General features: G+C 31.2%; 4 protein-coding genes across 5 annotated transcripts; all 4 read left to right on the top strand.

Moving 5' to 3' along the window:
- Positions 1-1,723: 1,723 nt before the first annotated feature.
- Positions 1,724-6,507, top strand: LOC109796881 (adenine phosphoribosyltransferase 1). Its single transcript, XM_020356723.3, has 7 exons — positions 1,724-1,903; positions 1,973-2,080; positions 2,183-2,293; positions 3,120-3,212; positions 3,458-3,607; positions 4,061-4,119; positions 6,089-6,507. The coding sequence occupies exons 1-7, from the start codon at positions 1,747-1,749 to the stop codon at positions 6,143-6,145; spliced, it is 735 nt and encodes a 244-aa protein (XP_020212312.1). The 5' UTR covers positions 1,724-1,746; the 3' UTR covers positions 6,146-6,507.
- A 3,542-nt stretch (positions 6,508-10,049) lies between these two features.
- Positions 10,050-17,323, top strand: LOC109796093 (Ubiquitin system component Cue protein). Of its 2 annotated transcripts, XM_020355720.3 has the most exons (9): positions 10,050-10,640; positions 10,732-10,891; positions 10,986-11,047; positions 11,616-11,710; positions 12,672-12,785; positions 13,856-13,921; positions 14,766-14,863; positions 15,116-15,534; positions 15,799-17,323. In XM_020355720.3, the coding sequence occupies exons 1-9, from the start codon at positions 10,298-10,300 to the stop codon at positions 16,983-16,985; spliced, it is 2,544 nt and encodes an 847-aa protein (XP_020211309.2). In that variant the 5' UTR covers positions 10,050-10,297; the 3' UTR covers positions 16,986-17,323. The 2 variants fall into 2 exon arrangements, with proteins under 2 accessions (XP_020211309.2, XP_020211310.1); XM_020355721.3 differs by lacking the exon at positions 10,050-10,640 and having other exon boundaries at positions 10,804-10,891; positions 11,627-11,710.
- Positions 17,324-17,550: 227 nt separating this feature from the next.
- Positions 17,551-21,067, top strand: LOC109796324 (F-box/kelch-repeat protein At5g43190). The gene has a single exon (XM_020356007.3). It carries the CDS (start codon positions 19,219-19,221, stop codon positions 20,278-20,280), a length of 1,062 nt encoding a protein of 353 aa, XP_020211596.1. The 5' UTR covers positions 17,551-19,218; the 3' UTR covers positions 20,281-21,067.
- A 511-nt stretch (positions 21,068-21,578) lies between these two features.
- On the top strand, positions 21,579-25,188 carry LOC109796323 (uncharacterized). The gene is made up of 5 exons (XM_029271211.2): positions 21,579-23,767; positions 23,863-24,036; positions 24,135-24,200; positions 24,312-24,377; positions 24,491-25,188. Exons 1-5 carry the CDS (start codon positions 23,468-23,470, stop codon positions 24,587-24,589), a joined length of 705 nt encoding a protein of 234 aa, XP_029127044.1. The 5' UTR covers positions 21,579-23,467; the 3' UTR covers positions 24,590-25,188.
- The last annotated feature ends 1 nt before the right edge of the window (position 25,189 follows it).

The raw sequence follows: 25,189 nt of genomic DNA on the forward strand, positions 1-25,189 counted from the left end.
TACCTTTATTGAGTATTTTTATTTTAGAATAAAATAAAAGATACTCTGTGTAACATACCACTCAATTCCCATTCAAGATAATGTTTTACATAATTGCATATTCCGTATATTTCCTTCTCTCAAATACATGTCACTTTATTTATTTTCACTCAAGTATAGTATAATAGAAAGAGAGAAAAACTTGAATAAAGTAACGTTATTCTCGGGAAGTCCAAGGCCCATAGATAAGGATAATAGAAAATGAATAAAAAATGTGTTTGATAAAGTAACATCATTTTCGTGAAGTCCAAGGCCCATATTCCATAGAACCGTGCACCTCATCTCACCAAATCAAATGCGAACTGGAGGAGTGTGCAAAGTATATGTGAAATGCATGAACCACGGAGGCGACATTCGCAGACTAACGGTTGGACCAAAATACCCTTCTGTACACTATTTTATTTTTTTTAAATGATAGGAAATCGGAAAGAAACAAGTGAACACCAAAATTATATATTTATTTTTTAAAAACAGACGAAGAAACAATATTTTTATTACGTAATTGTTATAGATGATGGAGAAAGAGCATTTTATGTCTTCAGTTTTTTAAAATAAAAAATAATAATAAAAAAGATGATGAAAATTTTATAATAATAATTTCATTTTTTTACTTGTAAGAATTATAATGATGAAGATAAAATTTAAATTTAATATTTTATACGTATCATTTCAGATTTTTCACTACTATATATGGCATCGTTAATAAATGTTAAACTTTAAACTCTAAATTAATTAGTTAAATGTTAAAAGCAAGTTGTGTAATAAAATTTAAACATATATATAATAAAAAAAATAAAAAATAATGACTTATAAAATAATTATTATAAAAATAAAATTTGATACAGATATTTATATAAAAAACACTTATTGAGTGCGAACTTGTTCAATAATATATTTCTTTTCACATTTTTGATAGAAAATTTTTTTAAAACAAATTTTAAACTTCTAAATAAACAAACTTGTATTATATATATATATATATATATATATAATATTTTATATTTTTTTATAATGATATTACTTTTATTAAATATTCATTAATTTTGTCTCTGATTGTTATTTTTCAAAAATAATTGACCATCCTAAAAAGTAAATTCATATTTTTTAATTATGTTTTTTATATCCAAATAACTCACATATAAAACATTACTTAAAATTTGATATCATTTCAAGTGATATATATATTTTTATTTTTATATAATTATAAACTAATATTTTAATTCTTATATTAAATATTTATTATATATAATTAAAATTTATAATAAATAATATATGTAAATAAATATTATATTTAAATATTTAATTTTTTTATGTATAATAAATAATTTATATTATGATAATAAAATTTAGGATTTACATTCTTATAAATAAGATTCAATTACTAAATTTATTAAGATTAAATAAATAATCAATTTAATTGATAATAATAAATTTAATTTATTTATATATTTTTTAAAAAATTTATTTTTATATTTTTAATTAATATTTATATATCTTATGATTAATTAAAATACATATCTTCAAAATTTTATAATTAATATATTTTATTAAATTAAAATATTTTAATCTAAAATAAATAATATATGAGATAAGATAATATAAATTGATATTGATGGTTGTATAAAGAAATAAAAAAAAAAAAAATAATTTGAAGTCAGGTGTTACAAATAAATAGGTAATGGATTTATCATGTGAGAAGCGAAGAGAATGCGAGTTGTGTGTTGCTCCAATTCGTCGTTAGCCGTCACTGCCACTCTTCCATCTTTTCCCTGTCTGGGTCCTAGATTCCTTCCACGCATAGCAATTCCAATTTCAATACCATCCTCTGCTATCCGCTTTCTTCCCCTCCGCTCCACTGCTTCGCGTAAATTCCAATCTCTCTCCCTTCAATTGCAACTATTCTTCAACGACTCATTCCTCTTTGGTTCTGCAGCGAGACAAATCACAACAATGGCTTCCAAGAATGCTCAAGATCAACAAGACTCGCGCTTAGAGAGTATCTCCTCCGCAATCCGAGTCATCCCCGACTTTCCTAAGCCAGGTCTCTACTCTTTTCTTCTCCGATCCGACAACCTCGTTTTCCTTCTGTCATACGGTTACAGTTGTTATACCCGCTTCATCTTGTGTTCGTTGTTTGTGTCAGGAATTATGTTTCAGGATATAACCACGCTGCTTCTTGATACAAAGGCTTTCAAAGACACGATTGACTTGTTTGTTGAGAGGTACAGAGATAAAAATATTTCTGTTGTCGCAGGTAATCTACACTTCGCTACTATCGATGATTTTGTCTTTAGCACCTCTTTCTAATTTCTTTTTACCTTTTTTCTTTCTGTCTGTATCTTTCTCCAAATTCCTGAACCCTGTGCAAAGGAAAACCGAATTTTTGTCGCTCGGAGAGTTATACTTATGAAAGCAAGGCTTACGTGCATCTGTATAGTCACGATCTTTCATTGTAAAATTGGGTATAGTGAGTGTGGACTAGTCATTTAAGGATTTGGATCCTTTCATGGCCAAAGAATGTGACAATATCATATAACAAGAGAATAAGACATTATGGGTATAATAACCCATAATGTTCTGCGCCTTTCTTTCTTGTAACATGACATTGTCATGTTCTTTATTAACATGAGATGATCCTAATCCTTGAGATTACTACTACTAGAAGAGTTTTGGTGTAATGATCTTTAACTTTTGATTTTATAAGAATGGACACTTTTTTTTTTAGAATATTAGTTTGCAATCTGTGATAGGTGGTGGCACTGTTTCTTTGCCTATGGGCACAAGTCAATAATTGTGTCTTTCTCTTGCCGTCTTTCAACTTTTAAATACAATGTTGGTGATGTTTACCAGAATGATCTCTCGAGTCTAACAAAAAGTCATTAATTCATTGAGTTTCATACTTCCATACAAATTGCCAAAGTGGGGTATTTGTTTTATTCCAACGTAAGAAAAAGGTGGAATCAAAATTAGATACCAATCAGCAATCCTGTCACTAGAAATCTAGATGGTTCATTTTCTTTTATTTGTTCAAAATAAATTGCTTTTTTTTTGTCTGATGCTGTATTTATGACACAACGCAGGCATCGAAGCAAGAGGCTTTATATTTGGACCACCCATTGCATTAGCTATTGGAGCAAAATTTGTCCCCATGAGGAAACCCAATAAATTGCCAGGTATATGTTTTGTACCTTTCTTTTGAAATAATTGCATATCATGTTGTCAGAAATTTATACTTAGAAGATAATTATGGTTTGCGGTCTTTGAATCTCTGTAATGTGTATGGTTCTCTGGTTCTAAGTTTGGTTATTTTGGTACTTCACGATGCTTCTTTTTAGTTATTGAATGCTCCAGAAGTTTCTATGATGGGGGAAAGATCTTTTGATTTGTTTGAATGATCATGTTTCAATTATCTTTACAGGGGAGGTTATCTCGGAAGAGTATTCATTGGAGTATGGAACAGACAAAATGGAGATGCATGTTGGGGCTGTACAACCTGGAGATCGAGCCTTAATCATAGATGATCTTATCGCCACCGGAGGGACGTTGGGTGCTGCAATTAAGCTACTAGGTAAACTTGTCAATATTATGTTTTATGGACTGGCAAAGAAAAACCCATTATGAGTGAAAAATATTTTCTGCCTTCTTAAAGCTATCCATGAGTGGATCCTGACTCCCGAGTCCCAAGCTAATCACACTTGATTGATTTCATATGATGTGCCTATCTTCTTAAAGATAAGCACTGTAGGAAAGAGGGTTTATTGTTTCTTATATTCACAGTTTTCTTTCTTTTTTCTGTTTATTTATATGTTCAGACAAAAAATGAATGTATGATGTATTATTAATGTGGAGACAAAAGCTCGCTTCTGGGTAATGAACCTAATAGTACCCTTTTGATCTACCAATATAGTGGTTTTTTTCAAGTACCTATTTAACTTGAAAACTTGTTTTATAGTGTTTAATGATTAACATATGCATTTCAATGCATTCTTAATTGTTCTGTTTGTTAATGTCTTTATTGCAGAACGTGTTGGGGTGCATGTTGTGGAGTGTGCTTGTGTGATTGAATTACCAGAGTTAAAGGTACAGCCTTAACATATATTTTTTGGCTTATTTTAATAAATAAATTACCAGTCTTAGCATATAATACATGTCATAACTTTAAAAATTAAATGAACAAACACTGGAATCTGGATGGCTATTATCTTCGTTACGGTTTGCATTTTAAAAACTCAAGCGACATTAGCAGATCTAAATAATGATTATAGCAGTTGCGTTACATATTTGAAAGTTGTTTTGAGAGACATTAGGCTAAGAAAATTCTTGCATAGGCATTGTCTGCAAAGTAATTGATGCACCGAACAACTGCATTCCACTGGCTATCACATGGTGTGTTGATAAACTGACTGACAACATTAACAAGAAAATAAATGTCTATTATAGTCATTGTCATTTTAAGATAATTTAACTTTCCAACTAAGCTAGATCTGCCTAGGTTAGGATAGGACTTCCCGTGACCACGGAAGCTTACACTCCAGCATCCCTCTTTCTTCCAAAAAGGGGTGTTACAACACACTTTTAAACATACACTCCCAATCACATTAGTTAAAATTTATTGAAAATCACAAAATCAAGAGATAAATTCATTGAATAAGATGTCTAATCCAAAAAAATTTGTGATTTTCAAATTTCAATAAATTGAACCAATAGAAGAGTGTTCAGTACGTTGCTAATATTTCTCTTCTTCCAAAATATCAAGAGTATATTTCATTTGAGAAAGAATTCCTATCATTGCTTGAGCTACTTCAATTCTAAAGAAGTATCACAATCTACCAAGACCTTTGCCTGAAAATATCTGAACTGAACAAATGTTTGTTCATCTCCGTATTGTTGTTTTGATCATCACTTATAACCACAATATCATCTACGTCACAAGATAAATCAGCTTATTCAATGGTGTCCATATAAAGAACACAGAGTGATCTATTTCTCATTTAACCATGCCAAAAATTATTGGACGACTGCTAAATTTTCCAAACCAACCTTGAAGTATTTGTTTTAAATCCTATTAAGATAGATTTCCTCCTCAAAATCACCATGCAAGAAGGTATTCTTAATGTCCAATTGGTACAAGGGCCATTGTCTCATGTGTGATAAGAACCCTGGGAAAGCCACACCACAAAAGCTAGTCACTATTGTTGGAACAAAGCCTTATAACTTCTCCCATACATTGCAATTTGATCCTAGCATCTAATCACTCTTCGCAGCCCCATCACCCACTTGTCTAGAATTGATAACAATCTTGAGATAACCATGTCACAAATGCTAGAGGTGAAGAGCCCAAACCCTTATAAGGTCCTACACTAGAATTTCATACTTACAATGTGGGACTCTAATGCCTTATTTGTCCCCTGCATTTGAATCCTGACGATATGCATACACCCTTGAATGTCTTATTTATCCCTTGCATTCTTTGAATTTCTGGGGTGAAAAGAGGCGATAAACACATAAATTATATGGACTTTGTAGGTTATCTGTAGTCCTATCTTGGTCTAACACGTTTGATTTAAAAATAATACAAGTGCAAATCTTTCTGGAGGAGACTCGGAGAAAGTTAAGTCACCACTTGAATGAATTCCTCTTTACTTATTATATAGTCTACATAGTTTGTTAGAGCTTCTGGTCTTGAAGTGTCGCAGGCACTTGTGATTCTTAACAAACGTAAGTCTGGACCGTGCTGAAATAAATACGCTTATAAATTATAATTGGGGTCTTAAAATGAAAAAAAGAAGAAAAATGAATTAGGTTTCTCGTAAGCTAAAATTTGCTTATAAATAAATTAAAATCAACTTTGGAAAAGCTTAAAGCTTCTACAAATTAAAGCTTATGCACAAGTTGATTTTAATAAATAAATTAAACTTATTTTGTTTTCTTTTCATGAGTGTTTATTGAGAAACTTATCTAAATAGGGCTTATTTTGAATACGAAATTCTTTAGAGTTGGCACTGAAAATTCATCGCTATAAACTATTCTTTCTTGTGACTTGTTTCAGGGGCGTGATAGGCTGGGAGACAAGCCGCTATTTGTCTTGGTTAAAGGGATGGCCTGATCATTTTCCTGGGAGACAAGTTGTTTATTCACTCAGTTCTGAATTATTAATATTATTATTCGAGTGTCCCGTTTATAAAGCTCGTAATTTATAATTATAGTACAGAACCAGTAGAGAGCTCAGGTGGAGGAGCTCTATGTAACATTACCTTATTTTGGTTCCGTGGAATGAGGGAATGATGACTATAATAAAGGACATGCTTGCCATTGGTATTTGCCATTTGGCAGCGGATAATCAAGTTTAGGTTTACTTAAATGACTTGTAATGAGCATAGTCACACCTAAGTTATGTTCAAATTTCAGCCCTTACTTTTTGGTAGATGTATAACTTTATTTTATTCAATATATGCTCACATTCACATATCCTTCACTTTTTATATTTCCTTTTTTTTTAAATTGCATTGATCTATTTCATTTGAGATTTTATTATATTTTTTTTAATAGTAAAATGTTATTCTTCTTTTAGAGATGTTTAAATTACAATTTATTATCTTATTTTAAAATATTCATTATTTTCTCTCAAGACGTAAATATAAATTATGTTCGAGTGTAATAAGCATTTAAAAAAAAATATTATTGCGGTTCTTATCATGATTGACTGTTAATTTTAAACATTTATAAATTATTACTTAGAAGATGAAATAAATATTTTAGATAATTTTGAAGTCAACAATGGGGATGCTTAAAAATTTTATTTTACCCCTTAAATGACTAAAAGCCAAAAGGTGTTTAAAATTAGTCTGATACTAAAATTGAAATAAATGAGAATGTTATTCGAAAACATATTTACAGTTATTTATTATTAAGAAGTTACTTCGAAATAAATTTATTAAAGACTAATATATATTTTTTTAAAGTAAACTTTTTTTTATAAATAAAAATAGTATTGAATATATATATATATATATATATATATCCCTTTGACGAGAAACATGTAGTTTTATCTTATATATGTCATTTACGTTATGCAAACTATATATTCTTATTCTTCATGGCAAAACAACTACTATAAAGCCATGGTTCATGATATATATACCTCCTTTTTTTATAAGTACAATTCTTTTATTTTTTTTTTTAAAGTTATAAAATATTATAATTTTTAAAATTTTTTAATTTTACATCTCTAATTTTTAATTTGTTACTTTTTTTTTCACACTTTTTTTTTTTTTTAAATTTTTATATGTTACCAAAATAAGTGAGATGAAAGAAAGATAAAGGGATGTATATAAAAATTGGAAAAGGAGGGAAGATATGTGAAAAAAAAAAAACTAAATTAAATGTTGTGAATGTAAAATTAAAAAATGAAAAATAAAAATTTAAGAATATTTTAAAATTTTAATTATATTTTTTAAAAAAGGAGGTGTACTTATAGAAAACAGGTGTATATTTCATACACGGCCCACCAATGTGCAGTCCATTTTCCAACTTGTAATGTTCGACCCAACTACTGCCCTTTGAAACATAACTTTACCCTTTGAAATATTCTGATATTGACGTATTTTTTGTGAATTTTTGTATTTTAAATCATTAAATATTATTTTGAATTATAAATATTTAGGATTTTGTTAATGGTTGTTTTCTACATTGTTTATTGTTTAATATTAAAATTTAAATTATACATTTAAAAAATATTTTTTTTTTGCTTTTAGTAAAACTAAATTGTCTTTTCAAAAATAATAATTTAAAATTTGAATTGATTTACCTAAATATGCGGTTAAAAAATTGATTTACGAATACAAAACAGTTAGAAAACAAAAAAAAAAAAAATTAAAATTTTCTTTAATTTAAAAATTTACATCTAAACACAACCTAAAGAAAAATAGGTGAATTATCTTTCTTATCCCCCTAGTATAATAAAATTAAGTAAAGTTGTTCATTGAATACAGTCACACTTGGATTAGACATGATTATTATGGGTAATAAAAAAATCTTCAAATATTTAACTTATATATTGATCATTAGAAAAATAAAATCCTCTTGTCCCCTTTTGATAAAAACTTAAAGACAAATTTGTAGACACTTCAGACATTATTTTGTATTTAGAAGCAATGTTTTATTTTGACAACTTATATAATGAATATTTGTATTAATAATTAATATCACTAATCGAAATAAAATTCTAATTTTAATTAGAAAAAAACTAACAAATTACTTAGACATCATATACATCATACATTTAAAAAAAAAACATTGTAAATATTATCCTAACTGTGTTAATGTCTTCACTCTTCAAATTCGCTTACACCCTCAGCACTTCAAAAGGCCACCAACATAACTTAAAGCCATATCTTTGAAACAGAGAAACTCTCGCCTTTTGTTTGCAAACATGGTCTTGGTGCAAGTTTGAGTTGGTGACTTTGAAGTGAAATGACAAAGGTGGATTCAATAAAACTGGTACTACAAGAACGATGCAGGATAAGAAGCTCATGGGCTAAATTAACCTTTTCTATTTCGAATCCAACGATTAACATTTTTTAGTGTTTTTTATAAGATTTAATCTCGATCATTCATATTTATTCAACGGTGTTGCAGAGAAGCTACAAACACTCTTCAAGGAGAGGATCCAAATCCAATTAAACTCACTTAGAGCATCTACAACTCTATATTTCTTATTGAGATAGTTTCACTATACACACTTTTTTTTTTTAATCTCTTTTAATTCAGTAACCTCATAGGCATCTCATTCCCTAATTTAGAAACTCAACAAAAAAAATTACTAAATTGGTCCCAATACTAAAGATCATTCATTGATTTATTTAAATTTTTAAAATAAAATTTTGTTGGCATTATTATCGATCCATTGGTAAATAATTAGTTAGTTTTTATTTTCTTTATCATAAAAATTTTATTTACATGAACACACGTATCTACATAATTTGCTATAAGTTATCCTTTTACGAGTATTTGATCCTTATTTAAGAACCATTCCAATAGTGTGAATTTTATAAGTATTGCTCCTTGTTCAGTTGAATCATTCATAATATGTGAAGGTAAATTGTTGCAATTTAGACCTTCTTAGGCTTAAAATCAGCTGGTAAATAATCGACCAATTTATAACATTCATACTTAAATGATTCTTCATATTTACATACACTTGGGACTAGACAGTTGTGGAGCTTCTCCCAATATTAAAATAGTTAACAAAAAAATAGCAAGTTGATTTATAACAATTATACCTTAAATTTTTTTATGCTTACCCACTTAAGGTTAGAGAATTGTGAAATCTTTTAAGTTCAAATTGATCATAATTATTTCAATTAATCATAAATTGATGAATTTAAGTTTGGTTAAATACTGAATAACAAATCTATGTCTCTTAACTTATTTTGTTATCATAACTATAATTACTTTATAATAAAATTAAAGATAAAACATAAATACTAATTCATAATTTATATAGTATAATAAAAGAGGTCTCTAATAATAATAAAGAAAGTTTCGTCAAGTGTAAATCTAATTAATTCAATAACTTATATTTTATATAAAATTTAAACTTAAATTTAAATTTTTTAATATATAAATTAAGTATAAATTTAAAAATAATTTAAAAATTATTTGATACTTTATTTTATTAATTTAAATTGATAGATAATCATAAAAAAAATATTTTGTACGTTAATTTGAATTAATTAAAAAAAATATCAAATAAATTTTTTTTTATAAAAAATTTGTAGATTTGATTTATATATTAAAATTTTAAGTTAATAATTAAATTATTAATATTTAATATAAAACATATATTATTATATAAAATAAAATTTAATTAAACTTATTTTTAAAATAAACAAATCTTTCCACATCAATAATAATAACAATAATAAGATAAATATACCAAAACATATAACCTATATGAATCATCGAGAACCAAGAATAAAGGATATGGAGATGGACTAGTGAGACATAATTAGAATATTACTTACTATCATTTTTATGCTCTGATTAGGGCTTCCTATGTTTGTATTTTAGAACACAAGTATAATGAGAGAAAAAGAATTGCATATAAGATTTTAATTTGTCCATGAATGATTAGCGAACAGCCTTGGAAGCCAGAGTGAGCGCGTTTTGTATTTCCATCGAGGAGTTGAAAGACCCTGCCGCTAACTTGCAACTCTCCAGCTGCTGACGCCACTTTGGTCGATCGTTTCCGATAAGAATGTCGAATCGATCCGGTCAAGGTAGGCAAGACAAAAACAAAAACAACAACAACAACAACAACAACAACGACGACAAGGGTTTCAACAATAGCCAAAAGAAATTCGTCCCCAAAAATCCCAATCCCACCCTCTCAACCTCCCTCAGACAACCGTCCAAAGCCCTAAACAGAGCCCACAATGGTAATTTCGTCAATTACTTACCACACGACGAGGCCGTCGCGGCGGGTCTCGGCGCCGAGGACGGAGCATTGGATCCACTTGAATCTCAGAGAGTCGTGGATCTTCTCAACTCACACTTGTCACGCTTGCTCAAGTTGAAACCCAAGGATTTCTGGAGACAAGGTACTTCAATCAAATCCATGCCACAATAATTTACTGTTACTTAGAAATGCTTGTTTGTTCACCGCTTATTTTGTTTATTATTGTGTTGCAGTGGCTACTGATACCTCCCTGCATGAGTTTTTGGACAGTTTTTTGCAATTCAGGAGCAGGTGGTATGATTTCCCTCATCGCGGGGTGAGAGGGATTGTTGCCGGTGTTATTGTTGGAGAGCTTGATTTGAGTCGCCGAGTTTTCATGGTATTGTTTCGCATGTAAGTTTCTCACGAGATGGAATGCTACTCTGGTTCAGAGTTTGGACTCTGTTTTGTTCAATGCACTGTGATTTTTGATGTGTGTGTTTTGCAGTTCTTCGAATAAAGACCCTGGCGCTCGACCTGCGGATTCCCTCAGTTTGAGAGACCATGGAGGTGGGACCTCACTTATCCTTGTTTAGGTTGTGGACAATGGAATACATTTATGCCTGAGACTACTACGTTCTTGTTATTACTTTATTACTTGCATACACAACTCATACTTTACATTCATGTGGGCTTCTGTCTTGGCATAGGTAGAGATTGGACTCGCATTAGATCAATGTTTTTGAACATTTTCCATAAATTTTATGTGTATATAAGAATTAGAGAGTGTCTGTAATTGTGTCAAGACTTGTGTTAATGTGAAAGTTACAATGCATAGCGAATGGTTTGATGTGTGTCTTTTGCCGTATGGACGCAAATGGCCATATAATTGGATTGTAGTTGATAAAACAGGTCAGTCACATGCAAAGGTGGCCATTGATTCGTAAGAAACATCTGGGCGTGTTGCTTACTTTATCAGCTGTGTATGCACTTATTGGAGAAATAATAAAACATCGCACATCTATTGATGTATTGTTTGGGAAAATTATTTCCATTGCTGTTTTTGGTTGGGTAATTACATCATATTTTGTAATTTTTTTTATCATGATTCACCGTTGTTCACTAATTTTGCCTGTAGTTCTTTTGCAGGAGAAGAAGTTGCTTGACTTGCCAAAGTTGTTAGATATATGTGCCATATACTATCATGAAAATGAAGAATTGACAAGGTCACTGGTAAGAATTTATAATTAATGGTAGATTATTTAGTATCCCTTAATTGCAGTGTTTTAGGAAACACATTTATATTGCTTTTTAGGCATCAGTAGTTTCAATAATGTAGCTTGCACTTCCTTGGAAGTGAAGGCTTTTCCTTGACAATTTTCCATGTTCAAATTAGATAACCCCTTTTATGTTAATTTTTCTCATCCCATCAATAGCATGCTATAGTGGTGGAGCAGTGCAAAGTGGCCACCCACTATTTTAGAATGGTCTTGGTCGTCCATTTTCATGCAACGAGAGTTGCAGCTGCAAAATAGCAGTCATTATGCCAGAAATTCACAGCCATTTCAGTTGCTATGGTTAACCAAGGAAAACCCCCTTACCCTTGTTTTGTGAGGTTGAACCCAATTTTTTGGGGGTACTTTTGGGATTTCATAATGAGACTTGCTCTGTTTCGGCCATAAGAACAAACATGACGATGACCAAACCACAAGCCTCTAACTCATCCATGCTCATGAGCTTGAGCCCACTTACCCAGCAGCCATTTTTTTTTTCATTTTCCAATACCTTGTTCCCCTGTAACTCAAACTCAACCATATTCTCATTTCTCTTTATCCAGTCCACTGCTCACTTGCTGTTCACACCCCCCCTATTGCAGATTCAAGGCCTTATTCTTTTTTGTTTTTCACTGCCTGTTCTGCTACTCAACCACCACTGTTGTGTTTCCTTTTGATTGTAACTTATTATGAATATTTGTTCAATTTTAGGTATATATATATATAGGCATGGTAGATAATAGCAACTTGTTAATCCAACTTGGTAACTTTGTGTGCATTACACATTACAGATGTACACATTTTATTTTTATATAACTATATCTAAGCAGTTGCTCTATGTAAAATTTGTGCTGGGATTTCCGTGCTTCCTTTTGTGCATTTAACTTGACTTTGCTTACTTCTCTCTCTCTGTGTCTCAGGTTAGAAATGCTTTGAGTGCTCAGCCTCAGATCCATAATAATCTGACTGCAGTAATTTCCCATTTTCTAGGAATTGTCAGCACAATGCATGAACGTTGCAGTTCATCATTAGAGGTAGTCTTGTAATTTGACTAAGTGTAACTGTGATGTATCCATAATTTTAATTATTTTTTTAATGCATTTAATTTTTAGTGTCTCTGGGTTAACTAGTTATGTTATTTGAAAATATTAGTTTAGTTTATTCTTGTTATCACAGATATATATTACATAATGAATCATATTATTTGTTAAATTGATAAGTTTAGTTTTGATGTCCAACAAACTGTTTTGTTCCACATGACTTATGAAAGTCACTCGACGGACATTTGTCAATATTTCATTTTAAGTGCTATTTTTTTTTTCAGTAATGGAATAGAAATTAATTTTGCATTTTTGTTTGTTTTTGACTAAGGATAGGAATAGGTTAGGCTAGACTTGAATATACAGGTTAGCCTTGTTTTATAAAATTAAATTCTAAGTTTGGCCTATTATCTATTATAGTCTTTTTTTTATTTATAAGTTTGGTCTGGTTTTTTTAAAAGTCTAGTCTGACCTATTAACCTATTTTACATTAATAATGTTAAATAGGTTAATAAATTTAATTTTAAATAAGCCAACAATTATTTTTAAAATACACAGGCAAGTATTTTTTTAATTTGTATGATAAAAAAAATAGTTTACTCTATTATTATCAAATTTTAAAATTTAAAATAAAAAGATAAAAAACTAACTGAGGGACAACTCATGCTTACTCATGTACACTAATGGTACACTCACATACATGCTGCAACGAAAGAAGATAATTTTATCAGGAAAAATTTTCTAAATAATTCCTATATCCCATTTGAAGTATTCAAAATAATCAATCATGAAGATAAAGGGAAAAGATCAGACAAAGATGTGGCTACTAGAGTTCTTATTTTCGTTTTTTTAATTTTGCACGAACAAAGAATTTAAAACGTTTAAGTGTAATGGAAATGTGAAAAATAGTGATAATTTGATTTTTTTTGTATTACAAATTTATTTAATTATGTTGTTAATAATGTAATATATATTATTTTTTTTTATTATATCATGTAGATTATAGTATAAAGGGAAAAAATTACTATAAAATTGAAAACTTTCTTTTGGGGGATTATTTACAGGTCTTATTTTCTTCTGGAAATCTTGATCACCACAATGCTTCTTTTCTTCAAGCTGATCTGCTGGAGGTGAGTCAATTTATTTTTCCTTCTTTGAAATTGAGTTGTAAACCATTATATATATGAGAAGATTCAAATTCGGTATCTTTGTATCTTGATACAGTCTAAGTGGTTGGCTTAGTTCCACTAAGTCGAGTGAGTTTATATTCCCCGTTTCGAATGATCCATTTATTGGAAAAGAGCCAAGATGGAAAATAAAAATACAGAATGGCAGCATACAAGTGCAACTGTAAGTGGACTAGAAACAGTAGAACTTCTATGAGTGATATTTAAACCTACCTTGCAGGAATACCAGAGAGAACGATCATCCCATGTGCTCTTCAGCATTTTTTGTTGAGCTTCCATCTAGTTTCTGGAATGACCACTCAATCTTTTCCAACCAGATACTCCCCATTATATGGGTGGTACTAGTCTCAGGCTCTCTGCCATTTGTTTTACCTTGTTGTAAATGCGGAGTTACTGGTACTCGGAACTATAGCCAATCCCAGAGGACTGTCTCTGGCATAATCCAGAGTTCCAGTCCAGCCCACCCTTCATATTATACAACAGCTACAGAAAGTTTTGAATACATGGCATTGGCAGCGAAACAATTATAAATAATATTTAACTCCATCTCACATATAAAATCTTATTTCTGCACCCTCAATAATTACTGCCCATAATTAAAGGACTATTGAAGTACTATTTTTCTGTGGCAAATGAATGCCAGGGAATTGTGTATTGGCCCGGCCAATTTTTTTTTTTTTTTTTAAAGCATGTAGCATTTGGTTTATTTGCATAAAAAAATGTTGAGCCACATTTTATATGCAATTGTTTCAATGGATTGGCCCGGCCAAATCTGTTTTTGTGATAGGTGATGGACTTTATAAATGATGCAATTGTTTCAATGGATTCTTTTGTTAGTGCATATGAACCGTCAGCTGTGTTCTTCTCTTGCCCGGTTGAAATGAGGTATCATTTTTCACTGAAACTTTTTATTTTTTATATATATCACAAGTAAAGGCTGAATGCAATAAATTTCCATGGGAAATATGACTTATCAAACATTACATTTGGTGTATCACACGTTAATATTTGTGTTGATTAATTTATGAAAACACTATCAATGTTTTTTTTGACAGCAACAGAATCAATGGTTAAGATTTCCAATTAAAATTTTTCCTACAAGACTTATGTTTTCTCTGTTTTTTTATAACTTTGTAGTTATGGGAATGAGGAATTGCTTAGCCTCCTTGCCAGATTGCATGATTCGCTAATTCCATCATTGCAAAAGGGATTCCGTATGATTTTTGCTGACAAACAAGATGGCACAGTATCTAATATCTTAATAAGTTTAAAGATGTTAAGAATGAGATTAATAAAGTTTGGTTGGCAACTATTGCACTTGTGCTATCTAAGCGATGAAGTGTTCAGAGATAGCATCCCTCTTCCAGCTGCCACAAAGATGTTTCCTGCCAATGTAGAGGACCCATTCATCAGAGCAGATATTCTGGTTCAAACATTTAGAGAGATCAATTCAGTATCTTTACAATTTCAGGAAATGCATCAGAAGGAAACATTTCTTCAAGATGTTGAAAGAAATTTCAATATACTAAGCAGGGTTGATAGACTAAAGGATAGTGGTAATGATCTTATTTCTATAGTAGTGCAATTCTCTTGCATGTTTGTGGCTTAAATTGCCTGGCTTAGTATGGTTTATGGCAAAAAGCTTGATCCTGCTAAGTTTTTGTTGGGGTAAACATATTTTTCCTTTAAGATATAAGGTTGAATTTGATCACTCTGATCCTTCAAAATTATGTTTTAAATTTCAATTTTCCCATCAGTTCATGGTTTGTACTGTACCATATGCTTGCTCATTTTCTTCTAATATAGTTGCTCTGATACAGGATGGATTTTCATTGATGATGAACAGCTTCAATATATATCTGGGATGTTGAGTTCTGTGAAGGAGATCTATAAACAGCCATATTCTGCAGCAAGTTCTGTGCCAAACCAAACATTGCTGACGGATGAAGATGCTGCAATTACAGAGTCAAACATCAGTCAAATTAGGGACCTGTTCCCTGATTATGGTAGAGGGTTTTTAGCTGCGTGTCTTGAGGTCTATGACCAGAATCCAGAAGAGGTTATTCAAAGAATTTTAGAGGGTACCCTTCATGAGGATCTGCAGAAGCTGGACACCTCGCTAGAGACATTGCCACTGGCCAAGTCTACCACTGTGGGTGGGAATGATAAAGGAAAAGGTAAATTAATTGATTCTATGTCAGCATCCTCAAATCCAGAAGTTGTTAGGGGGAAGCAAAAGACAGAAGTGCCTTTGATGTCATCCTCTGCTTCACTAGGAAAATTTGTTAGGAAATCTAAAGCTGATCGTCCTGATGTCAGTATTCTGGATAATAAGGATGAGAAAGATGCATCAAAAACTGCTGCTATGCTTTTACAATATGAATATGAAGATGAGTATGATGACTCTTTTGATGATTTGGGTCTAAGTGTAGCAGACTCTGGGGTAGAAGAAAACGAGATACTAGGTGACACAATAAACGCCAAGTCAGGGAAATCATGGGCAACAGAGACTGGAAATTCAGTCAAAAATGCTCCTGATTCAAAATGGGGCTCTAGGAAAAAGCCGCAGTACTATGTCAAGGATGGTAAGAATTACAGCTACAAAGTGGCTGGTGCAGTAGCAGTGGCAAACTCCGATGAAGCTTCGCTAGTAAACGAAGCTCAGAAAGAATTAATACATGGCCTTGGACGTGGCGGCAACCTTCCTCTTGGTGCAGTAAAGAAGTTGACAGATTCCTACAAGGAGGATGATAACCAATTCCAGGTTTCTGAAATGGAAGGGAGAGGGATTCCAGGAAATGCTGGAGGCAGGGGAAGGAGAGAATGGGGAAAACAAGTTGTATCTCATCAGCAGCAGGAGAAACAATCTGATGATACCGAGGTGGATGGAAATAATCAAAGGGGGAGAGGAAGAGGAAGGGGGAGGGGGAGAGGAGGAGGAAGAAACAATCATCACCAGAAGGACCGAGCCATGAAGAAGCATTTCTCTGGAGTGAGTGGTTTTTAAGTGCATTCGAGAATCATTCCATGTTCTTGCCAAGATAATGAAGATGCCATACTTCTGCACCTGCTCGGTAACCATTTGGCTTTTGTAGGGTTAAAGTTCAATGAGGTGCATAGATATAGTGCTACATAGCTTATACACAGTGGCATTATTGATACCACCATCCTCTACAATATAAAGAATAGGATAATGTCTGTAAAGGTTGATTTAACTCCATCCCGGAATCGAATTTTGTTTAGGATTTGGGTGTATTTTTAGCCTACATTTCCTTTCAAGTAGGGAATATGAATAACTTACACACTTAGTATAGCTTACAAATACAATAAGTATCTAATGTTTCATCTGGCAGTGCACAATTTCATTTTAAACTTCAACATGAAAACAATGTATTCGGTTACCCCACGATAGTAGTAGTTATTACAAGTTGCTAATTTACTTTCCAACTATGAACATTCAATTCTTTTATAGTTTGCATGAGTGAGAAATAGTGAGAAATTTTAGAAGTTCAAGTAATTTAAAATTTTTAAAATTTGAATTTCTTTGATTTTAATTAAAGTCATTCTTTGAATATTTTATTTAAATAAATTAATTCATTTTTTTTTAAATTTTAAATTTTTTTGCAACGTTGTTTTAAAGTTTTATTTTAGATTAATCTGGTTCGGTCAGAAAGGAAGTTAAATCTGATTATGGATTGTTTAGGATTGAATTTAGACACTATCTTAAATTTAATATATTAATTATTTGTATTTAATTTCTTGATTTGAATATGGTAATTTGATTTTTTATATGATAAAATTGATTTTGAATATATTAGTCCATTTTAAAATACTTAATTTTAAAAATTAATAGTAGATAATATTCAATAATTTAATAAATATTTTTAAATATTTAATAATTAAATAAATCATTAATAATTTTATGTCATTTTGAAATAGAGGTAGAGAGGTAGGAAAAAAAACAAAAAGAAAAAAAAAGGAGAAAAAAAAAATAGATAGAGGAAAAGATAAAGAGAAAAGAGAATTAGGTGAGAAAGAGAGGATAGATAGGAGAAAGAAAAGAGATAAAAATTAGAGAGAAGAAAAAAAAAGAAATAGAAAGAGAAAAAAAAGAAAAAGAAAGAGAGGAGAGAAGGGAGAGAAAAAAAAGTCAAAAGAAAATATAAGACATAAGAGAGAAATATAAAAGATATATAGAGAGATAAGAAAAAAATTAAAAAAAAATTAATTTTTACTTTTTGAAAGTTTATAATTTTACTATTTAAAAAATTCTTAAATACTTAAATTTCAAATTAAAGTTTACATCTAAATAAAAATTTTATTCTAAAATATTTAAAATCTTTTAAAAAAAATAAACTATCATATTTAAATTTCCAATCGAAACACACTCTTCCATATTTTATCTTAGATATTATAGAATAGCAAATTTGAAACGGGTACGGACAGCTACACCGAGTCTTTTATTTTCATAAGAAAAGTGGGTAATGCTATTTCGGCTTTTACTTGTGTTGTGGATCCCTATCATGGGTCACTTTCAAAGAGTTTTTTTTTTCTCTTAAAATAATCTTTTCATAAAAGGATAATGATAAAATAATTAAATTTTCAATCTCAAAATCAATTGCAAATAATCAAATCAAATTTCATCTGCGTCATCGAATTTTTTATAATGAACACTGAACACTCCCCCATTAAATTCACGCCACTTGATATTAAAAATAGGCGGAATCGTAAACAAAGTCTGCGAGGCCCACTCCTATGTCTACACAATTCTCTCATTTTAATCAATTTTCTATTTCTCTATACTTCCAAGTTCCACCATTTTCTCTTTTCTTCTCCTCCAATTCTTCGTTACCACACTAAGCACGAGTAGCAGAGTAGTTGCATACTTTTCAAGAGTCACCATGCTCCTCTTTTCACATGACATCATTAATCATAATTAATTCTCTCTCTTATCTTTCACTGGATGTCTACACTCTCTACAGTCTACACTTAACAGATGTCCTCGAATCCTTAAAATGTCTCCAGTCGTGCCACATGCAAGTTTCTTTATTCAAAAACACATTTTTTTCCAATAAAAAAATTAGTTTTCAAATAAATTGTTAGACTTCAATTACTACAATAATACACACTTTAATGACGTACGAGGTGACAACATAATTAAAATTAGTAACAAGCAACAACCTGCTCCACTTTATTACTACATAAAACGAAACAAACGAAAGACACATTCGGAAACTTCAATGGACCCGAGAATCTGGAGCAAACTACCTCGTGATGTTGTGGAACACATTCTGCTGTTACTCCCTCTGAAGACACTCTTGAATCTGAGACCCACTTGCAAGGCCTTCACCTCTCTTCTCTTCTCTCCCTCATTCATCTCCAAACACTCTTCTTCTTCCTCACCCTTCTCTTCCTTTCTCCTACTCTCCCACCCTCACTGCCCCCACCACTTTCTTCTCTACGATTCCAAACTCTGCGCTTGGCGCTCCTTCTTTCTCTCCCTCTCTCGCTCTCTTCCCTTCTCCTCTTCCTTCACTCTTGTCTCCTCCTCCGGTGGCCTCTTTTGTCTCTACGACCCCTCCTCTTCTTCCTTTCTTGTTTCCAACCTCTTTGTCAAGTCCTACAGAAAAATAGAATCACCAACACGCTTGGCCCATTTCAGTTTCTTTACCACCCCTCTTGGCTACAACATAGTGCTTCTTTCTTCCAACAACACTGTCTTTGTCTACGATTCTAACGAGCTTTCGTGGCGATGTTTTCAGGGTTTCAATGCTATTCTGAGCTACAGTTACCACCAGCAGGGTGCTTTCTTTGATGGGGGCTTGTACTTTACGACCCCGGAACCGTTTTCGGTGGTGCGTTTGGATTTGGAGAGAGGGAAGTGGGAGAGGCACGTTGCTGAGTTACCCCACCGCCACCAACTCACTTTCGTGAGGCTGGTGAGTGATGGAGATCAAGGGAAGTTGTACTTGCTTGGTGGGGTTGGGAACGATGGAATCTCGAGGAGCATCACGTTGTGGGAGATGATGGGTGAAAGGGGTGTTTGGGTGGAAGTGGCGAGGTTGCCTGAGATTGTGTGCAGAAAATTTGTGTCGGTTTGTTACCATAACTATGACCATGTTTATTGCTTTTGGCACGAGGGAATGGTATGTGTCTGCTGCTATATGTGGCCCGAGATGTTGTGTTACAGTGTTTTGAGGATGAGTTGGGATTGGCTTCCCAAGTGCCCCTATTTGCCTCTCAAAGGTAGCTGTGGTTTCAACTGGTTTTCTTTTGTTCCAAGACTTTATGCTTCTGTCTGAACTGCATATGTCATCATGCTAAAATATATAGTGTATATAAACATCGAGCTGTTCTCTCCTTACACCATTCTAGGTTGAGTTAAGTCTATGATATTATTGGATTCTATCATAACAATTATTGATTGTTGTTAAGTTTATCAGATTACACGTACATATTTAGTTCTATAAATCCTAAACTTTACATTTGAATTGTCTTGGAAAGGAATGTGTTGGAGATTCTATCTCTACGGGTGATAAGGAAAAATACTGTATCTAAATAAGAAATAATTTTCATTTACAACATTGAATCCGAGAAATAATTCTTTTTGATAGTAGTGTTGATGTTATTACACTTAAGATTATCAATTGAGCAAGAACCCTGCATGAGTTAATTCATGAGAGATTGGTGATAGTGTTAGATCCTTTGATCTGTGATTGTGTGCAGTCGTGAACTGAAATCATCTTGTTGTGTTGGATATATAATATTAATAATTATAATGCATTTAAGTTGTGTGTTGTATATTTTGGAATTGAATTTCGTCCAATCTGTGTGGGTTGAAAAATTTAGTTTGTCCTTATTTAGGTTCCTAACCATTATTTTTTTCATCCTTCCATCTAATAGTTTTTTTTAATTACATTATTTCATCTGACTTTGGTAACTAGTTTGTCTCTATTACTAATGACGACAACAGCTTCAAAGAGACATGTCTTTCAATTTGATTCCATCAAATTATAAGGAAACAAGTATTTAAGAAGTGTATTAATGTAGAGGATAATTTTTTTTTATAGAATTTAAATTTATAAACAAACAATTATTTTAATATATAAAATATTATAATTAAAATTTATAACAATTAAACATTTTAAATATATAAATTATATATTTTTATTTATAGTAAATAATTTAAGTTATGATATAAAAATATTTTTACTACAACGAAAATGGATTATATTGAAACTAATATTACATCCATAAGTCCGTTAGAGTAAGTTCATTTGGTTAAATTGTCTCCGTAATATTATGCTATTTTATTTTCTTTTTCTCTTTCCTCTCTGTAAAATATATTATGAATTTTTCCTTTAATAAAAAATATTATATTGCTAATGAGGTTGCAATGTTATTTAACTTTAAAACTTTAAAAGAAAATTCAAGTCAAAACTCTTAACCTTAAGCAACTTTGAAATTTTTTATATTGTCTTTCTGTCATATTTTTATTAAAGGAAAAATTCATAATATATAATATTATATATATATATATATATATATATATATATATATATATTCTTTTTTTTTTTCATTTTGTTAAAATCATCTTTGATATCCTGAATTCCTGATCAATCCACGGAATCTTCTGTGTGCAGTGTGATTGTTGTTTTAACATCACGACTGGTCAATAAATTTTGGGTATTGTGTTTATCTGTAGTACTAATAGAAAAAAAAATAATTATAAACAAAACCAATCAATTTGTGACTATTCTTCCTTGGTTGAATTTTAGCCCATACTGGAACAAATCTGAATAGCTGAACTTTTCAAATGAATAGAAAGCGATACTGACAGCATCATTTGATATTTTATGTTAACCATCACATAGATTAGAGCGATACTTTAGATTTAATCGCGTAGTCAATTAGTTAAACACAACCATGACATAAATAAGAGCATTTTATAATCATTCACCCTTTTTAATCAATCAATAGATACAATAGGATATTTTACAAAAGTCCTCTGTTAATCTTAATTAGGATATAAATCTTTGTAACGACATTTTCATGTCAGGTAATGGGAATCATTTTTTTATTTTTTAACTTAAGAATCGATTTCCACATAAAACAAAGTATATATATAACAATCAATTCTAAGTACAGATTTCTTATTAAGAATCGATTTCCATACAAAAGTTAATAAGTGTTTAAAATCAAATCTAAAAAGTGGATCATTACTCTCTACACATTTAATAAAAGTAATAAGAAATAACTTTTTCATCAATTTGATGTGAATTTTGTTTAAACGTGAATCTGAACATGCATCCAAACATACTTTAATTCTCTTAAAAACTTAATCGATTTTTAACAACTATAATTTCTTTTGTAAATTTATATTAAATGATTTCAATATTGTCAATCATAACTTAGGTGTACATGCGATTCTAAGATCGACAAGATTATTCATAAATAATATAAGAATATTTATAAATATAAAAAAAAACATATTATTTATGTTCCGGAGGAGTTGGTGGAGAAAACAATTTCTATTGGTGCAAATAACGTATAGGTAAAGTATACGTTTTTGATGCTGATATTCATGTAACCATGCATTGTAAAATAACGAAGTGTCAGTGTGTAATTGATTCAATTTACATTTGGAAGAGAGTCCTTGGCGTGGAATTTGCACCTTTGGAGCATGCTAACCATTATGTGTTGTGTAAATTTGTATGAAAAAATATGCTAATGCTAGTGTCTTACTTCAAGTTACTATGGTCCAGACAATCTATACTTAATCGAGTTTTGTTAATGTTTTTTTTTTTTGTAAATTAAATTTTTGGGTTACGCGAGGTGTGGGGAATATCGTCAGGACTATGAATATCTTATTCTCAGGAGACAATGAGCGAGTTTCACGGTCGATTTGTTAATTAAGTTTTAAGGTAATTAATTTAAAGAATGTCCGACTCATCCTCACAATGTGGCACCCATGAAGTTCTTTTAGTTTATTTCCTGATGGAATTTTCTCTGTTTATACATTCATGGAGACTCCCACGTTCCTACAACAATATTAAAAAAGAGGGCATGATATAGCTTTCTTGAGTTCTAAGTTCTAACTATGTCGCTATCAGTCTGTAATCATTAATTAAAAGACCTATTAATCACAATTAGTCTTCTTTCAAAGATTAAGCTTAAACCCCCAATTAACTTTTCGGTGTCAGTTTCAAGTTTTGTAGAGTCTACGGTGTTTGAAGTTAGATTATAGTAAATTATCATGGCATGTACTTTAGTTCCCCTATGAGTTGTCTTGTGTCTGGCATTGGCCCCCCACAGAGGACTCCTGAGTTAGCCCCAGGAAACTAGGACTAACCTTGACAATGACTACAAATTAAAATGTGATTTGCAAAGGAAATTAAGCCTAGTGAAATTGGATATAAATATGTCTCAAGTTTTGCTGATGCGGCAATCACCAATTAGCTTCTAAGCATATAAGAAAAAAAATAAAAAATGGGACCTCTTGGTCTTGAAGCCTTCCCTGATGGAGAATGGGATTGCTTTGGCAAAATGTTGGCCAATGAAGCCCATTATTCCTCTCCACAACATGATGGGAACATGTTTTGCGCCACTCATGATGCTGGGGGAAATAGGAGATTGTTTTACTCTTTTGATTCTCACAACTCTAATTTTCAGCATATTTCTAGCAATAGCAATATTAGTGGCTATAATGTCTTCATTGATCATGTGCCTTTAGAAGAGAAAATAAACTCACATGGGCATTGTAACAAAAAACCACGTCTTTCAAAAGATGTAAGCATTGTCTATATGACCTTAACTCTGTTTAACTTTAACTTCAATTTGGATATGAATTTGTAACAGCTTGTGTGTGTGGCTTCCAACTTCAGGTGCAACATTGCATGAACAACCAGAAGCTAGACAAAAATGGAAATGAGGCAGAAGAGACTAATGGAAGTTGTTCTTCTAGTAGTCACACTTACACCCCAGAGGATGATAATGCTTCTGCTCTCAGCTTAAAAGGGAAAACAAAAGCAACAGATCCTCAGAGTCTTAATGCAAGGGTAATTTTCTTGAAATACAATTTCTCTCTTGCTTTTGGTGGATTCAAGTTGTGATGCAATAGTATATCATAACTTACTGTCTGTTTTGAATCTTAAAGAAAAGAAGAGAGAGAATAAATGAGAGACTGAGAATTCTACAGAATCTTGTCCCCAATGGAACAAAGGTATGTAATTTTTTAGCAAATGATTTTCATTTTAAGGGATTTTGGTAGGTGTGGGAATATGCAGTGTATTGGAGATGTAACAAAAGATTAATTTGATGGATGGTCACGCAGGTTGATATAAGCTCTATGCTTGAAGAGGCAGTCCATTACGTGAAATTTTTGCAGCTCCAGATCAAGGTAATATAATAGGAAGACTAATTTAATGAAATTGACTTGTGATTATTATCATCTTAGGGAGATTTTAGACAATGGAACTAACTATTTTTGGGGTGAAAATTAATGTTTTGTAGCTTTTAAGCTCTGATGATTTGTGGATGTACGCTCAGATAGCTTATAATGGACTTGACATTGTACTCAATCTCACTCAGAAGAGTTCTCCACCTTTGTGAGCTTATACGTTGTTCAACAATTGAACGGAAAATAACCTCTTCAGAAAGTGAAATTGTATGTATTTGTTGTTCAAACTAGGACATTATAGTGGTTCTGGAAATGGTGAAATTGGCATCGGAGATTGAAATAATTAATGGCTATATTTTGCAAAGGGAATTGGGGATTTTGTGGAGACTTGAAGACATGAAAAGGAATGGTTGATAGATAGGTTGGAAAATTCAATTCTTAATTGAGATTATAAGAAAATTGCCTAGCTATATATTTAATTCCATATGGGAAGATGCGAGAGAAATTATGAAAATATATTTAATTTTGATTATTTATGCTTATTTTGATGGGGGAGATAAATTTTATAAAAACACTAGATATATGCATGAATATTGATTAGCAATGAAGATACTAGAGTATAAGCAACTTCTGTTCCAAAAAAAAAAAAAAAGTAAAAGCAATTGGCCAAAAATATGTTTACCTAGTTCACATTGCAGGGAGGCACAAATTTCTTAATGGGAATTGTTAAGTGAATGGTTGGATATCAATTTAAAATTATGTTTAATGAAAAAATGTGTTTTAATGTAATAAAAGAATTTTTTTTAATATAA

The sequence above is a fragment of the Cajanus cajan genome, chromosome 6 (genome assembly GCF_000230855.2).
Source record: "Cajanus cajan strain Asha chromosome 6, NIPB_CcT2T_4, whole genome shotgun sequence".
Classification (NCBI taxonomy): domain Eukaryota; kingdom Viridiplantae; phylum Streptophyta; class Magnoliopsida; order Fabales; family Fabaceae; genus Cajanus; species Cajanus cajan.

Excerpts from the sequence above, each read along its gene's own strand:
- LOC109796324 (XM_020356007.3), top strand. The coding sequence starts at position 19,219 with ATGGACCCGAGAATCTGGAGCAAACTACCTCGTGATGTTGTGGAACAC.
- LOC109796093 (XM_020355720.3), top strand. The coding sequence starts at position 10,298 with ATGTCGAATCGATCCGGTCAAGGTAGGCAAGACAAAAACAAAAACAAC. Across the intron at positions 12,786-13,855 it reads GTTGCAGTTCATCATTAGAG|GTCTTATTTTCTTCTGGAAA; the intron begins GTAGTCTTGTAA and ends GATTATTTACAG. Across the intron at positions 14,864-15,115 it reads TCTTGCCCGGTTGAAATGAG|TTATGGGAATGAGGAATTGC; the intron begins GTATCATTTTTC and ends ATAACTTTGTAG.
- LOC109796881 (XM_020356723.3), top strand. The coding sequence starts at position 1,747 with ATGCGAGTTGTGTGTTGCTCCAATTCGTCGTTAGCCGTCACTGCCACT. Across the intron at positions 2,081-2,182 it reads CCCCGACTTTCCTAAGCCAG|GAATTATGTTTCAGGATATA; the intron begins GTCTCTACTCTT and ends TGTTTGTGTCAG. Across the intron at positions 3,213-3,457 it reads GAAACCCAATAAATTGCCAG|GGGAGGTTATCTCGGAAGAG; the intron begins GTATATGTTTTG and ends TTATCTTTACAG.
- LOC109796323 (XM_029271211.2), top strand. The coding sequence starts at position 23,468 with ATGGGACCTCTTGGTCTTGAAGCCTTCCCTGATGGAGAATGGGATTGC. Across the intron at positions 24,037-24,134 it reads CTCAGAGTCTTAATGCAAGG|AAAAGAAGAGAGAGAATAAA; the intron begins GTAATTTTCTTG and ends TGAATCTTAAAG. Across the intron at positions 24,201-24,311 it reads TTGTCCCCAATGGAACAAAG|GTTGATATAAGCTCTATGCT; the intron begins GTATGTAATTTT and ends ATGGTCACGCAG.